The sequence below is a fragment of the Aegilops tauschii genome, chromosome 2 (assembly GCF_002575655.3).
Source record: "Aegilops tauschii subsp. strangulata cultivar AL8/78 chromosome 2, Aet v6.0, whole genome shotgun sequence".
NCBI lineage: Eukaryota > Viridiplantae > Streptophyta > Magnoliopsida > Poales > Poaceae > Aegilops > Aegilops tauschii.
Window position 1 is genome coordinate 653,468,489 of NC_053036.3, and position 14,210 is coordinate 653,482,698.

Genomic DNA, 14,210 nt, shown 5'->3' on the forward strand with positions numbered 1-14,210 from the left:
GGTTTGCCGGTATTGTACTGGGACCACCGAAGGGGTTCCGGGGGTCCACCGGGAGGGTCCACCTGCCCCGGAGGGCCCTATGGGCTGTATGTGGAAGGGAACCAGCCCCTAAGTGGGCTGGGCGCCATCCCCCCTAGGGCCCATGCGCCTAGGGTTTGGGGAAAACCCTAAAGGGGGCGCCCCCCTTGGCTTGGGGGGCCAGCCCCCTCCCCTTGGCCGCCGCCCCCCTCTAGATCTCATCTAGAGGGGCCGGCCCCCTTCCCCCTTTGCCCTATAAATAGAGGGAAGGAGGGAGGGCAGCAACACCTCATCCAAGGCGCAGCCCTCCCCCTCTCCAACACCCCCTCCTCCTCCGTTGAGCTTGGCAAAGCCCTGCCGGAGAACTGCAAGCTCCACCACCACGCCGTCGTGCTGCCAGAGTTCTTCCCCAACTTCTCCTTCCCCATTGCTGGATCAAGAAGGAGGACGTCCCCGTGCTGCACGTGTGTTGAACACGGAGGCGCCGTTGTTCGGCGCTTAGATCGGAATCAATCGTGATCTGAATCGCTGCGAGTACGACTCCTTCATCCGCGTTCCTGCAACGCTTCCGTGTCGCGATCTTCAATGTCGATGACTGTCAATGCCCCCGACATGTACAAATTGTACTGTTGGCACTCCTCCTCGACACATACGGGTACAGGCGGCAGAGCTCTGGCATGTACGCCTCGTCGGCTTGCTCCCCTTCGAGGAGTTCGCTGGCCTCCCGGTCTACCCGCAGATCGCGTGGGGTGACCACCCATGGGTTGACGGGCATCTACCGCGGCATACCGTCGGGGAATTTGAGCCTGTGTTTGAGTCGTGGAGATAGACCAGCATAATGCCGTACTCCGGCGCCGCCTGCACCACTGATTGGAACGAGCCGATCCAAATCCTCTCCTGGGTTTCACAGTTGGTGATCTTCGCCACCCATGTACCCCAAGCCGGCTACCGCAGGCCAAGGTATTTACTCTATGACACCGGCAGTTGTGGGATGTCGGGGAAGAGGGACGCACCATACTGCTGCGGGAAGAGGACGCTGCCATGACCACGGGCTCGGGACTGCTTGTGGTGGCATGGATTTGTGCTTCTGATCGGTAGCAGTGATCACACAAGTCTTCGATGGTATTATTTCACCCAAATTTATTGATTCGACACAAGCGGAGCCAAATAATATTTATAAGCCTTAGCAGTTGAGTTGTCAATTCAATAACACCTCAGAAGTTATTTCTCTGCAGAAAAGTATTAGTAGCACAATAGTATGATCGTTTGGTAGTAGCGGTAATGATAGCAGTAGTAACAGTAACAGTGGCAGTAGCAGTTTTATAGTATTTGGAACATAGCAACAATGTGAATGTAAAAGATATTAGATGTGTATAGGATAATGTCTCTATTGTATATTTGGAACAGTAGAAAAATATATTTGTATATGGAACAGTAGAAAAATTATTTGTATTACCATTACATTTTATATAATTTTTTAAAATGTTAATCTTGTATTTGAAAAATATTACATGTGTGTAGGATAATGTCTCTATTGTATACGAAAGATGCACGAATGTGAATGTAAAAAGTAAAACAAAACAATGTTAATCATGTATATATAATTATTTAATCATATGTATGAATAATGACGCACATATTTATGAAAAATGTTAATCATATGTATCAAAAATGTGAAAAATATTAAATGTTCCACATTCAAAAGAAATTTACTTGACATTTAACAAAATGTTTATACAAATGTAAAAATATATTCGTGTAATTCATTAAAACGTTTCGTACATTCAAACAATGTACATCACAATTAAAAAAAATCTTGACAAGTTCAAAAATGTTTATCATTCGAACAATGTTTCAACATGCATTTGAAAAACAATTCAAAACATGTTTTTGTAAAATCTGTTAAACATGTATTTGGAAAAAGAGAAACAGGTATAGAACAAATGTTTTAAGTATACACGAAATATGTAAAACATGTATGAAAAGCAAGACATCAATTGAAAAAGCAAAACCAATGAAAACAGCAAAAGAAACAAAATTAAAGTGAAGAAAAAACCTGAAAGAAAACCCAAAAAAATTGGAATCCTAACTATAAAAAGGAAAAAAGGAAAAAAAATAGCATGAAAAACAGAGTAAACCAAAGCACAAACGAAGAAGAAAAGGAAAACCGAAAATAGGTGAAAAAACAAAAGAACATGAATTAAAAAATGAAATAAAGTAAATAAACCCTGAGCGAGCGAGCCCTACGATGACCGGTATGAGCTGGAACAAAGTCGCGCGCAGCACCCGCGCTACAAAATGGGCCAGCCCACTACTGTCTCCCATACACGATTCCAATTAGGAATCAGTACAGGTGACATATAGCCCTGGCGACATGGGGACAACTGGAGGAGGCAAAAGACTGGATGGCCCGAGTGAGCTCAGTTCGGTGCAGGCAGTGAGAGGCAAGCCGAGCTCCCCAAACGTACATGCCATTCTGTTTTATCACAATGCCTTTCAGGTTAAAGTGTGTAGAGTCCACATACCACCAGATGATCCAGAAGTGTCTACAACCGCAAATCAGATCCACCGCCAAGGCATACATCGATGACGTGGTCATCAAGACTAAGAAAGCAGACAAACTCATAGACGACCTGCGCGAGACAACCCGCTAGGATCCGATCCCTAGAACTACACATGTCACCACCGGTTTGATCAGTGTGTAGCCTAAAAAATTCCCAAAAACATCATGAAAAAAGATTTGATCTCAGGAATAGAGAAGGTATTATTCCCACATTTCCTTATTTCCTCTAACTACGTAGAACAAATACTTTTTTTCCTTCTTCGTTCATGCATGTGGTTGATCTATTCTCTATGCAGACTTGTATATGTTTTGTAAATAGTTTGCTATTTATATTCCAGGATAGCATATTCCAAAAATAAGTAGCAATGCATTTGGTTGAGCCGATTGTGGATAAGTTGTCACTTTGTTAAATGATAGGGTTCAGAACATATTACTAGTATTTATATTGTGATATATTTATAAATGAAAATGGTTAATATGTATCTAAACTTTGTTAAAAGATATAGCTTATGAGATAGCAGCTGGGTGTATATATATGACGACGTAGAATTTCAAGTATACTATAATTACTATCTGGGATATAAATGCAAGGAACTACCTTGGGGTTCTGTCTTAGAATATTCCATGGTACGTAAAAATAAACACAAACAATCAAAAATATTACACAACATATACATAAAATATATATTTACAAAATTATAGAAGTCCCTTGCTTCTCCCTAATTTCAAAAGATGCAACGTATATCTGACATTAATCTCAAACTGTAAAAGATATCTCTATGATTCGATGTCGTTCATCGGTACTATCTTTAATTGTGTAGATCAATCAGCAACATAGTTATAAATGGTTCCATTCTTTGTAATAGATCAAAGGAAATATTTTAAAAATCATCAACTAAGTAGTCCAATGGTAATTTGCAGTAAATATCATTGGAACGACACAAGAAATACACGAGACAAGCAAATCATCTTAAGATGGAGTGTGCGATGAAATATTTGGTTGAGACCAACTTTTCTCGAGTTTGGAACTTGAGTGTATTCCTTTGAGAATACTTGTTCATCAGTATGCATTTTTCCAAAAGATTGTTGAAAAGTTCAATATGGATAAGTCATATCCATCAAAGTTCTATGGTGTGTGGGATCTCTTGAATAATACAGATAAATAACCATTTGTACCTAATGACGGCGACAGATATATATTGGCACCCATGTATCAAGTGCAATTGATGCACTATGTATCTAGAGAACTGCACCATGCATGGTATATAATGTGCAGTAAATTTATCGAGTAGATACAATATATATCTCCAAGGAAAGGACAGTGGATTGGTATGCAGAATATTTTTGATATCTTATCAACACCACAATCTTGGTTTCTATTATGAGAAAAATATAATATATGACCATAGTTGGACATCATGATACGGGGCATATATCATATCCCCTTGATCTCAGATCACAGACTGGTTTTGTCTTCTTAAATAGAGGTACTACCTTTTCTTGAAAGTCAAGAAGACAAACTTTAATGATTGCATCCACTAATCATTCTGGACTCGCTGATTTGTATGAAACATCATGTGAATGTGTGTGGCTTCACATAATGATGAACTTTGTTGAAATTTCAAGTGGGATTAATTGGTAGGAATCACCTACCTTTATCTATGTAGATAATGTTGTTTGCATTACGCAGATGCAGACATGTTATAAAGAGCAACATTACAATGTGTATTGCTTTGAAATTATTTAGCTTGGAGAGTCGCAAAGAAATGAAAAGCTAAATAATTTGCAAATGAAGCCATGTGATGATCTCAATGAGTTGTTCACCAAGTCTTTACCAATTTTTTTTGTTCCAGAAACATGTTAACAGAATTGGTACAAGATGACTTTGTTATTTGCAAGGTCCATCGGAGTGCACTCCTGAACTATGACCTATTCAACATCCTCAAATCTTTGATATTGCACTCTTTTCCATTATGATTATTTTTCCTACATGGTTTCTCATAGAAGATTTTTAATAAGGCAGTAATAATACAAATATTGTAACATGACGTTTTCTCCTTATTTTCCCAATGTGTTGTTGGAAGAAGTTTTTGGTGGCATATTTTGTATATCTCATTATTTTTCAACAGGAATTTTGGAGGAGCATTTTTTTAAAATGATAATTCTATATAGTCAAAGTGGAGATTAGGGGAGTGTTAGAAATTAATTATATTAAATTAAGTGGATAATCTCCTCTTTTTTGTTGTAACTAACGTGCGCTTAGTATGTGTTAACCGTAGCATCCTTCTCTCCCAACTATTGTAAGGAACATGTCGTTCCAAAATGCATCTCCTCGGGGGATATAAATTGTAAAGACATCGTCATCGTCATCATCGTCAACTACATGCAGAGACCATCTTTTGTAGACAGGAGTATTATGTGTATAATTCCTCCACAAGCTAGCAAATACGTACTATCAGGACTATGATTTTCCATGAACATTACCGAAAACTTTTCTCAGCTATGTTAGCACAGTGCCAATCTATCCACGGTAGTATTCGAATTATTTAAATCAGCCAAAGCTTCAGTCTAATCAATGAGTTTGACTCCATGATAAAGTATGCTATCTTGTACATATTGAATAGCACACATGTACCAGCTGCCTCCTTTTTTTAGTGGCTTAATTAATTAGAGCATCTTCTTCCTCCCGATGGAACGCATCGGCATCACCTCCCTTGGCTTCCAAAGATCCAGATCCAAGTAGTCAGCCATCTCCAATCTCATGTGAAAAAATCTTTGTGGGGAGAGAGCCAGACACGTGCATGGTGGAGGCGGTGGTGGAGGTGAGAGGGCGGAAGGTTGTGGCCGTGCATGTAGTCGGTTTGTTGGTCGACCAAGACATCGGCCACACCGCCAACATCTTCATCGCCGGGACCATCTTGCTGTACGGACATCTCGCAAGGAGGGCTTGCCGAGGTCATGCACCTGAGGTGACTCCATGTCGACGGGGAAGAGGTGCCGCCTGGAGATTCCAATTCTGATGTCGGTGAAGACGGGTCGAGGTGCATGCCCCGGGATGCCGGCGAATCCTTCATGCTCGACTACGCTTCCTCTGACCGCACAGGTACTTTGAAAATATGCTTTATCAAAAGTAGCGGATGCATATTCTAAATTGCAAACTATATATGAGTAACTTTATTTCTAGGATTTGTGAATCCTTCACATCTCAATTTGTATTCATATTTCTCAAGGTTAAGAGACCTCAACGTTTACTCATATAAAAGGCTCTAGAAACAAACTATTATTCAAACATAAAATTGAAAATACAACACTATATGACTTAAGGATCAACCTATAGACAATGGAGTAGGATTCTTCTCATTCTTTTCTTTACATTTCTCTATTTTTACTTTTCAGTCGGCGTTCAAGAGCATAACGTCACCAAAGATGAACTGCATCAAGGAATCATCCTTGTCCAGGTCGACTCTAGTGTACCAGTCGTCATATGAGGGGGGCTGCATCCATGAGTTATCCTCTTCCGCAAGGGCTGCGGTGTACCAAGCGTTGACAGAGTTCTCCTCATCCGCGCTGGCGCCGGCGTACACAGGCTGCATCCCTTCATTGTCTTTGTTGGCACCACCGGTATTTCCTGTGCTTGTGCCGCCACGATCGGTGAGGAACGGCTTCTTTCCCTTCCCCGCATGAACACCATCGAACTCGGACTCGACCTGTATGTGATCCTTGTCTGTGCTGACGCTACAGAGCACGGACTCCATCTGCTCCTTGCCCGCGTAGGCAACATCGGACTCGACCAGGATGGGATCGTTGTCCGTGCCGCCGCCACCGAGTATGGACTGCATCGGATACTTGTCTGATTCTATGCCAGCAAGCACATAATGCTTGGGATCCTTGTCTGAGTCGGCACCATCAGACACGTGCTCCATCAAATCCTTGTCTGTGTCGACGCCGCCGGGCACAGACTGCATTGGATCCTCATATGTGTCGTCATCACTGGATAAATCGATCAACGGAGCCATGGTGTTCTTTTTGAAGACTCGACACAATGCATAGGCGTCCTGAACAGATCAACCATTAGGGTGTATGAGAGTTGTGGAGCTCGGTTACAACTTAATCAAGAAAAGAAAGAAATTGAGATACCTGAACGTGGTGGTTGCGTTGGCCGTGAAGACGATACTCGTGCATGACCCAGGCGGTGCGTGTGCCACAAGGCGCACGGCCGGTGTGGAACACAAGCGTCTTCTTCATGCCGACGATAACGCCGTTGTGCATGATGGGGCGATCCTTCCCGGTGGACTTCCAGAACCCGGCGACCGTTGCCCGCCCCATGCGAAGCCCATTGGGGTACTTTCGGGCCCTGACCGCGAACAAGTACCACTCTAGTTTGGCCCCGGTTTCATCCGTGTTGGGCGAGAAGGATTTGCCTGCACATGGTTGATCATCAAGTCAATACATATATAGGTCCGGGCCGTGTCTGCACGTACATGTAGGTGTGTGCGTAGTAGGTACGTACCTGGCAGCTCCCAGGGCTCGTGCTTATACACGTGGACCTCAGGGATGAAGGCGTGGTGGTCGTGGAGGCCATGGACCTTGCGGTAGAGGTAATGGATCACAAGCTCCTGGTCGGTAGGGTGGAAGCGAAAGCCGGGCTGGAGGAGGAGATCCAACGGCTGCACCGGTGCAATATCCGACATGGCCGTGTTTTTCTACAAAGAAAGGATATCAGGTCAACGGCGGAGGAGGATTTGATTGAGAAATGGTGACGGAGAGGCCGCGGACAATTACCCTCAATTCAAGGGTAAAAGTGAAAAGAGGAACTCGACCACAGCCCTAAACAGAAATATAGGCAGCTAATTTAGGTGGCTAAATGGTAATCTTGGTTTCTTCTGCTGTGGGTGTGGAGGGAACTTGTGTCTTGTGTTGTGTCTTGGTTTCTTCTGCTGAGGGTGTAGAGGGACCGCTCTTTTTTGAGCTAATTGGATCGATGGTTTGGATATGGAATGTGGGTGGCGGCTCCTTATATAGACGGCTCCTCCGCCTGGCACCTGGTAGGAGAGTTTCGAATGGTGGAATTGCTTGGTTGCTTTCTTGTTTTCTCCGCCCTCAGGGGCTTGACTAGTCGTAAGAACAAGACTTTTAAAATCAACTTAATTCACCTGGAATTAGTTGCTCTGCTACACCACTATCAAACTTTATTTCCTCCAAAACTGCATGCTCTGGGATTGACCTAGCTACTATTCCTAGCTATTTTATATTCACGCCATTTTTTTCTTCTAAAACACACCGTTAAAATCATGAAATATGCCCTTCAAAAAAAATTCATGAAATATGAAAAGGAAAAAAAGAAGATAAAGCGCGACCTTCGTTTCACAATCGATAGTGAAGTGCTTTAATTTCTTATTCTGGAGAAAGAGTTTGAGTGATAAAGTGCGACCTGCCAATGATTAAGTCTGCTTGCAAGCTTGCCCATAAAAAAAATGTCTGCTTTGTCAGTTGGGGATCGATCTGAATGCCTCGGGAGCAACGGTGGGAGGAGAGCGTCGTCTCGTAGGTTGATCGATCGCGCGCCAGGTCTACGTACCACTGCGACTACGCGCGACGTGAACTGCCTCCGCTACCTCTTTCTTTTCTTAAGATAATAATTAGAGATGACAAGCAAGCTAATCTGGCAAACAGGTCGGTCTGCTTCTTGGGAGCCAATCACGCACCGCCACCGCTGCAAACACACGTACCTCCAAATGTTTCTTCTACTCCTCTCGCTCTCTCTCTCTCTCTTCTCGATGTTACGTTCTCTTTAGATCATATGCTATTTTATTATTATTTTACTATCCTTATTTATATACATCGACTAATAAACATATCGTTTAAATATATATTTTGACATAATCCAAAATTAATGTAAAGATTTCTATTATTCTATGCAAAACATGGGGGCCAGTTATTTCACTATTTCCATAGAGTGACAAGAAACTGATTGAAACGAATTCATGGAAATATACATAGTCATCCCAAAATTACAGGCGTTGGTGTGCTCCGCTTATTTTATAACTACTACAGATCATAAGCAAGTGGGTCCTTGAAGAAGAGATAAGCTGACAATATAACTGAGATGTATTGCACCTAGAATTTCACCACACAAAAGCTACAATATATATGCTTGAGCGGATGAGCAATCCATCTTGTTTATATACTATGCTGGACCAACTTTTCATTACACGCACAAAGCTGGTAAAGATTTTTTTTTTCAAGGAGGGCCAAAAGGCATATGAGTAGAAACATCATAGCATTGGAGTAGGAAAATCGTTATAGGAATTGCATGTTATTGGCGCAACACCAACTTCGGACGCCGCTGCCATCTTCGCAAAATAGCAACAATGTTGTTGGTAAACTAATCGACACTACTGAATTCAAGCTATCACAAGCTTGCTCCGAAATCCAACGTTACTAGTGTGCGGGCCCGAACATACGGAGTACGATGACAATACCAACGGCGTTGACACTAGGACAACGCCACTGGTCGATTACTTAGTAGTGGCGCCAGAACTTCCCAGGGCGCCACGTTCACGATGAGTCGGGCCCACATAACAACTACTCGCGTTGGTGGATTTAATTTTGCCAGTAGTGGAATTGAATTTTGCGGCGTTGGTGGATGTTTCCACACAACTATGTACTTAAGGTTGCAAAAATCTACGCGTAAAACTCGCGCCCCATACATGAGTGGCATTGGTAGTTGCATCTTTTGGTGTGCATTTCGTCGCCGGTGCCACTAATGACTGGCAAGAAGAATTAAACGGTAATGCGATCATGAAATCTAGTGTGAAACCAAATAGGTTTGTAGTCCCACCTCTCACACTTGCCCTGCAATAGAATGGTAGGTTGTTCGACGAGGGAACACTCTCTCCCAACTCTTCCTCTCCCACCGAAGCTTCGATCAAGAAGAAGTTTGCCGGAGAAGACAACGCGCAATGGCAGCGAATAACAACATCGTTTGTGCGGTACCAGACTTCATCCCCAACTCTTCATGGGTGTGGGAAGAGACAAAGAACGTCAAGCTGACTCACCGTGAGCACACTGTTTGGGATGTCTTCCAGGTGGTTTTTTCGGATGAACACTACTACACTTTCGGGCCCTAGAAGGACGACGCCATCTTCGTGCAGTTCTTCTACATGGACTCTGCGAAGACTGCCCATGGTCACGTGTGGGGCAGCGGCCCTGAGACTGCGACCTTCTACTCCGTCCCATATGACGTCAAGGACAAAATGCCTCTGACCTTCTACTCCGCCCCCTATGTGCTTCTGAGTTGCGTACTAGCTAACTCTAGCCGAGCGGCCTCCGGCCTGGATCCGCTATGGTGGGCTAAGTATCAGGCCACCGAGCTCCACGTCGATCGATGGCGGCGGAAGACGAAGAGAGCCACCAAGGTGGACCTACATCTACGGCAGGGTAGGAACAGGGGCATCGCGGTGGATCTGCATCGATGATGGCGGCTACATCAGATACAACTTTCGGAGCCATGGTCTTTTAACTGAAAATTTGTCTCATAAATGGTTGTGTAGAATAGCCAGATAGTGTATTGTTGCTGCTGCTCCTACTACTACTACCATTACTACTACTACTACTACTACTATGGCATGCTCTGGTATATTTGTTTATTGTTGGTATATTTGTTAATGGTTGTGTAGAATAACCAGTTAATAAATCTGCATTACTTGGATAATTTTTCATTCTACTATGCTGGACCAACTGGGTGCTATATATATCACATGCAATGTAAGGGTGGACAGCTACGATGCAATAGGTGCCATTATGGTTTTTGAGGGTGATAAGGAGCGGTCATTTTCAAGTTGTAGTGCGTAAATTAGGACATGTCCCTCTTATGGGCCAATGGATGGGAGAAGTTTATTTCAGAGAATGAGCTCATCAGGGGAGAGTATGTAGGCTTCTACTAGAAAGGAGCAGTCCCCAGATTAAGGACTGTCTATTTCTGTAGCCAAGATGATTAGGATGATGATCCATTCGATTCTGAAATTTTCTCTCAAAAAAAGACGAAGCTTACTGAGGATGAGAGTAGAAATCTCTTCGAGATCCTACCACCCACCGAGGACTACATAGGGGTGCCCTTTATTCACCGTTTGACCTAGACCAACATCGTCAAACACAAAATTGTATGTTTTGTATTCTTTCCTATTTTTTGTTCATAATACTGTATCGCGAGATGTCTAACATTGCTTGCTCTTTTTGCTTGTAATCATGGAGACCTTAGAAATTACCTATGAAGAAGATTTTCGGGCTGAACATGCTCGGAGTTTGGCTTTGCTGGAGTACGCCCTGGAGTAGGGTCTGTCACCACCGTTCAATACAAGATGGACAGAGACGGGCGCATATCCTTCTATTAGGCCTGGTGGGAGGAGTTCCTTACGGGAAAGATAATCAATGTTGACAGACCTACGCTAATCACAATAAGGAACATCGGCCGCAATGACTTGCAGATGATGGTTGTGTTCGACGTCATTTAGAAATAAGGTCCAAGACATGAATATGTAAGCCAATGAAGTGGTAGCTAGCTAGTTTGTTAAGATGGGTGTGATACATTTTGATGTTTGGTTTGTTAAGTGGAACAAATATGGGGCTTTGTCGTTTGATTTCAAAATGGATAAACCCTGGTTTAGTTATTTTATGTATTATATAAGCATGTCAATTTACTCTTTAGAAGTCATGTGTATAAACGCCGCCATGCGAGAGCTGTGGCACCATTTTGGCTTTGGCTTGGATGACGATGTCAGTGGCACCCGCCACTGGCGAACTAGTTAGTAGTGGCGGCCACTTTGCCCGCCACAGTTGACATATTAGCAGTGTCGGGAGGGCAACGGTGGATGCCTACCGCAGCAAAGCCCGCCACTGCTAGACTTTTTCTGTAGCAGCGCACTGGGTGGCACCGGAATGGATGGGTCCGAGAGGTGGGATTTTTACTCTACTGATTGTAGGCTTAGTATATTTAAGAATCAGCGGGATTGTGGAGGAAAAGTTTTACTCCTCTAAAGAGAATAAGAATTTGGTTAGGTGTGATTTAGAGAAGCAAAATCGATTTTTTACTACTCCAACGCCTTAAAACTTAAAAGGGATCGGTTGCAGATGCTCTAAGCTGTTCATAGGAATGGCCTCTGCTTTGTTTCTTGAAAAAAGGTTAGCCTCGGAGCATATAGGTACTCCCTCCGTTCCAAAATAGATGACTCAATTTTATACTAACTTTAGTACAAAGTTGGGTCATCTATTTTGGAACGGAGGAAATATGTCACTTCATCATGTGCATATGGCGTGCAAGGTAGAGAAAGCGCGTAAACAGATAAGTCACATGCATGCCAGCTGGCTGCTTTGCGGGACCCAGTGGTCAGTGTCTCGTGATCAGCTACTTAAGACGCCTGCCTGCCTGCCTGGCCCGGCCGCCCCAAAGTCAAGTTGAGAGTGTCGCTGCCTGCAAACCTGAATAGAATACCAATCCTCCTCCCTTCTTCACCCAACCTCTCTGCCATGGCAATGGTCATCATCGATGGATTGAGTACATTAGTTAGCTCGTTTCGATTCCGCCGCCGTCGGTGACGATGGCTCCCCGTGGCTCGCTCGGCCATGCTGCTTGTTAGGCTTCGGCCGCAGTGGCGGCGAGCCCGGCTCCCAAAGGCCGTCTATGGCGCAGGCGGCGGGGTCGGGGAGATGAGGAAGCGGGGCGGCGGCCCTGGTGAGGTCTGCGGAGGCGGCGGCTCGGCGGTTGGGTGTGGTGACGAGCATCTCGGCGTCTCCATCCGCGTGGGGGAGACCGAGTCGTTGTGGAGGTAGGTGAGGAAGCGGTGGCCACTCGCCAGCGAGCTCCTGCAACCCGGTGTGGTTGTGGGTCTTGTGGCACGCCTGGCGCCGGCGTGGGTGGGCGCGGTCCGATGTGCCCCGCAGTTGGGCGAAGTGTGCTGCTGCTGCCGGCGTGGTGCCGGCGGGCTCACCTTCTTCATCATCACATTCACACGGTACCGTGTAGGCCTGGAAGCTCTTCTGGCTTGGCCAGGAGCTCTCTCCCAAGGCCAGGCCAATCATTAATCGATTGAGTCAGTTAGTTAGCTCTTAGCTGGTTTCGGTTCCATCGCCGTCGCCTGCCTTCACCTAGCTGGTCACCGGCGAATCGAGCTGGATTCATTCATCGCCTCGCTAGATCGCACCTCGTGTCGTAGAGGTCTCCGCTACCTTCACCTCTGTTTCTGAACTTGAGTAGTAGTTTCCATCTTCTCCTCTGTTTCTGAACTTGATCGTTCCTTGAGCACTTGCATAGGGATAGCTTGAGGCCCATCCCATTCCCTTGATGTCTCTTTCCTTGTTCTTTCTGACACTAGGTTACAACAATTTAGTCAGGATCTGCATGGTGTGCAGTGGAATGACACTAGGCCTAAGAATAGGAATGAACAAGCACAGGGAACGGAGGGGATCCCTGAACGCCATGCTAACCATGTCTTGAAACATGTGGTCATATTCCCATGGCGGCATCATACACCAACCTCTAACAAACATATCCTGAAACAATCTGCTCACGTGAACCGTTTGGTAGCAAGAAAGTGTTGCTCATGCTAGTACTTAGGTTCCAAGCAAGGAAGCGAGCCGAATTGTTGTGAGCTATCATGCTTTCGATTCTCCTTCCAGTTTCTCAAGCGCGTACACAGCATGGTATAAAACTCCGACTGTCCCATCGTGTATATATATTTGGTATCAATGGTCTCGAACTCTCAATACGATAGGCCTAGCCTCCAATTTGATTCATTAGTTTCGTGAGAATTTGAAGGAAGCCAATTCCACACATAGGATGCATAATTGCTCTCTTTGCCTTCATGGGTCAACGGCATATGATGGAATATATGACCGTTATTCGACCGTAGTAATATGCATTGAAAGCGAGTAATATTCAGATTAAACACTCTTTTCACACCCAGTTCCTAAGACTGTTCATCTTAGAATATGCATTGAAAGCGAGTAATATTTATGGCCTTTGCATCCGAACATGGTTGGACCTGGCTGTAAAAAGGAAATTAACGTTTTATTTCTTGGATTGGGATTGGAGGTTCACCGTCACATTCCCTTTCAGGTCTCATGGAACTTGAGTGTAGCCTCCGTTACCTGAGGGAGGGAGGGAACAGACGAGAAAACTTGAGTAGTGGTCTCCGTTTAGTCCTCTGTTTCTGAACTTAGAGCTTTTTCATTCATGTGATGCCTCTTCGTCAGTCAACAGTTGGATAGGGATAGCTTGATGCCTATATACTCTTACATATATTATCTCTTACCCAAAAAAGGACCTTCTTTTTATATTGATCAAAGATGTTTAAATAAAGATATATGAGCACTGCTCAAGCATTGATTGAAGTGTTCACAATATTCACTGACATACATGACTATGAGTATAGAATAAAAACACATTTCTACTAGTGTACACGATATCTTACGGGCAAATGAGGCTCAAATCATAGAAGTTTATTTAGTATAGCAACATAAGTGAGAATAACATCATAACATCACATACACATGTGCACTAAGGTCTAGTAGAATAATCTAGAGTAGGGGCGCAGACATGAGCAAAAGATAAACAAGGATGTTGCGGCTCTTC

The 14,210-nt window shown here is 44.2% G+C and overlaps 1 protein-coding gene across 1 annotated transcript; it reads right to left on the reverse strand.

Annotated features, from left to right (window-relative positions):
- Positions 1–5,973: 5,973 nt before the first annotated feature.
- Positions 5,974–7,396, reverse strand: LOC109760749 (uncharacterized). The gene is made up of 3 exons (XM_020319558.2): positions 7,092–7,396; positions 6,719–7,002; positions 5,974–6,636 (listed from the first exon to the last, which is right to left on the reverse strand). The coding sequence occupies exons 1-3, from the start codon at positions 7,270–7,272 to the stop codon at positions 5,974–5,976; spliced, it is 1,128 nt and encodes a 375-aa protein (XP_020175147.1). The 5' UTR covers positions 7,273–7,396.
- Between the last annotated feature and the right edge of the window lie 6,814 nt (positions 7,397–14,210).

What these genes read in the sequence shown, in the direction of transcription:
- LOC109760749 (XM_020319558.2), bottom strand. Translation starts at nt 7,272, where the DNA reads ATGTCGGATATTGCACCGGTGCAGCCGTTGGATCTCCTCCTCCAGCCC. An exon ending in CGAGCCCTGGGAGCTGCCAG is followed by an intron (nt 7,003 to 7,091) that starts GTACGTACCTAC and finishes AACCATGTGCAG; the next exon opens with GCAAATCCTTCTCGCCCAAC. An exon ending in AACGCAACCACCACGTTCAG is followed by an intron (nt 6,637 to 6,718) that starts GTATCTCAATTT and finishes TGATCTGTTCAG; the next exon opens with GACGCCTATGCATTGTGTCG.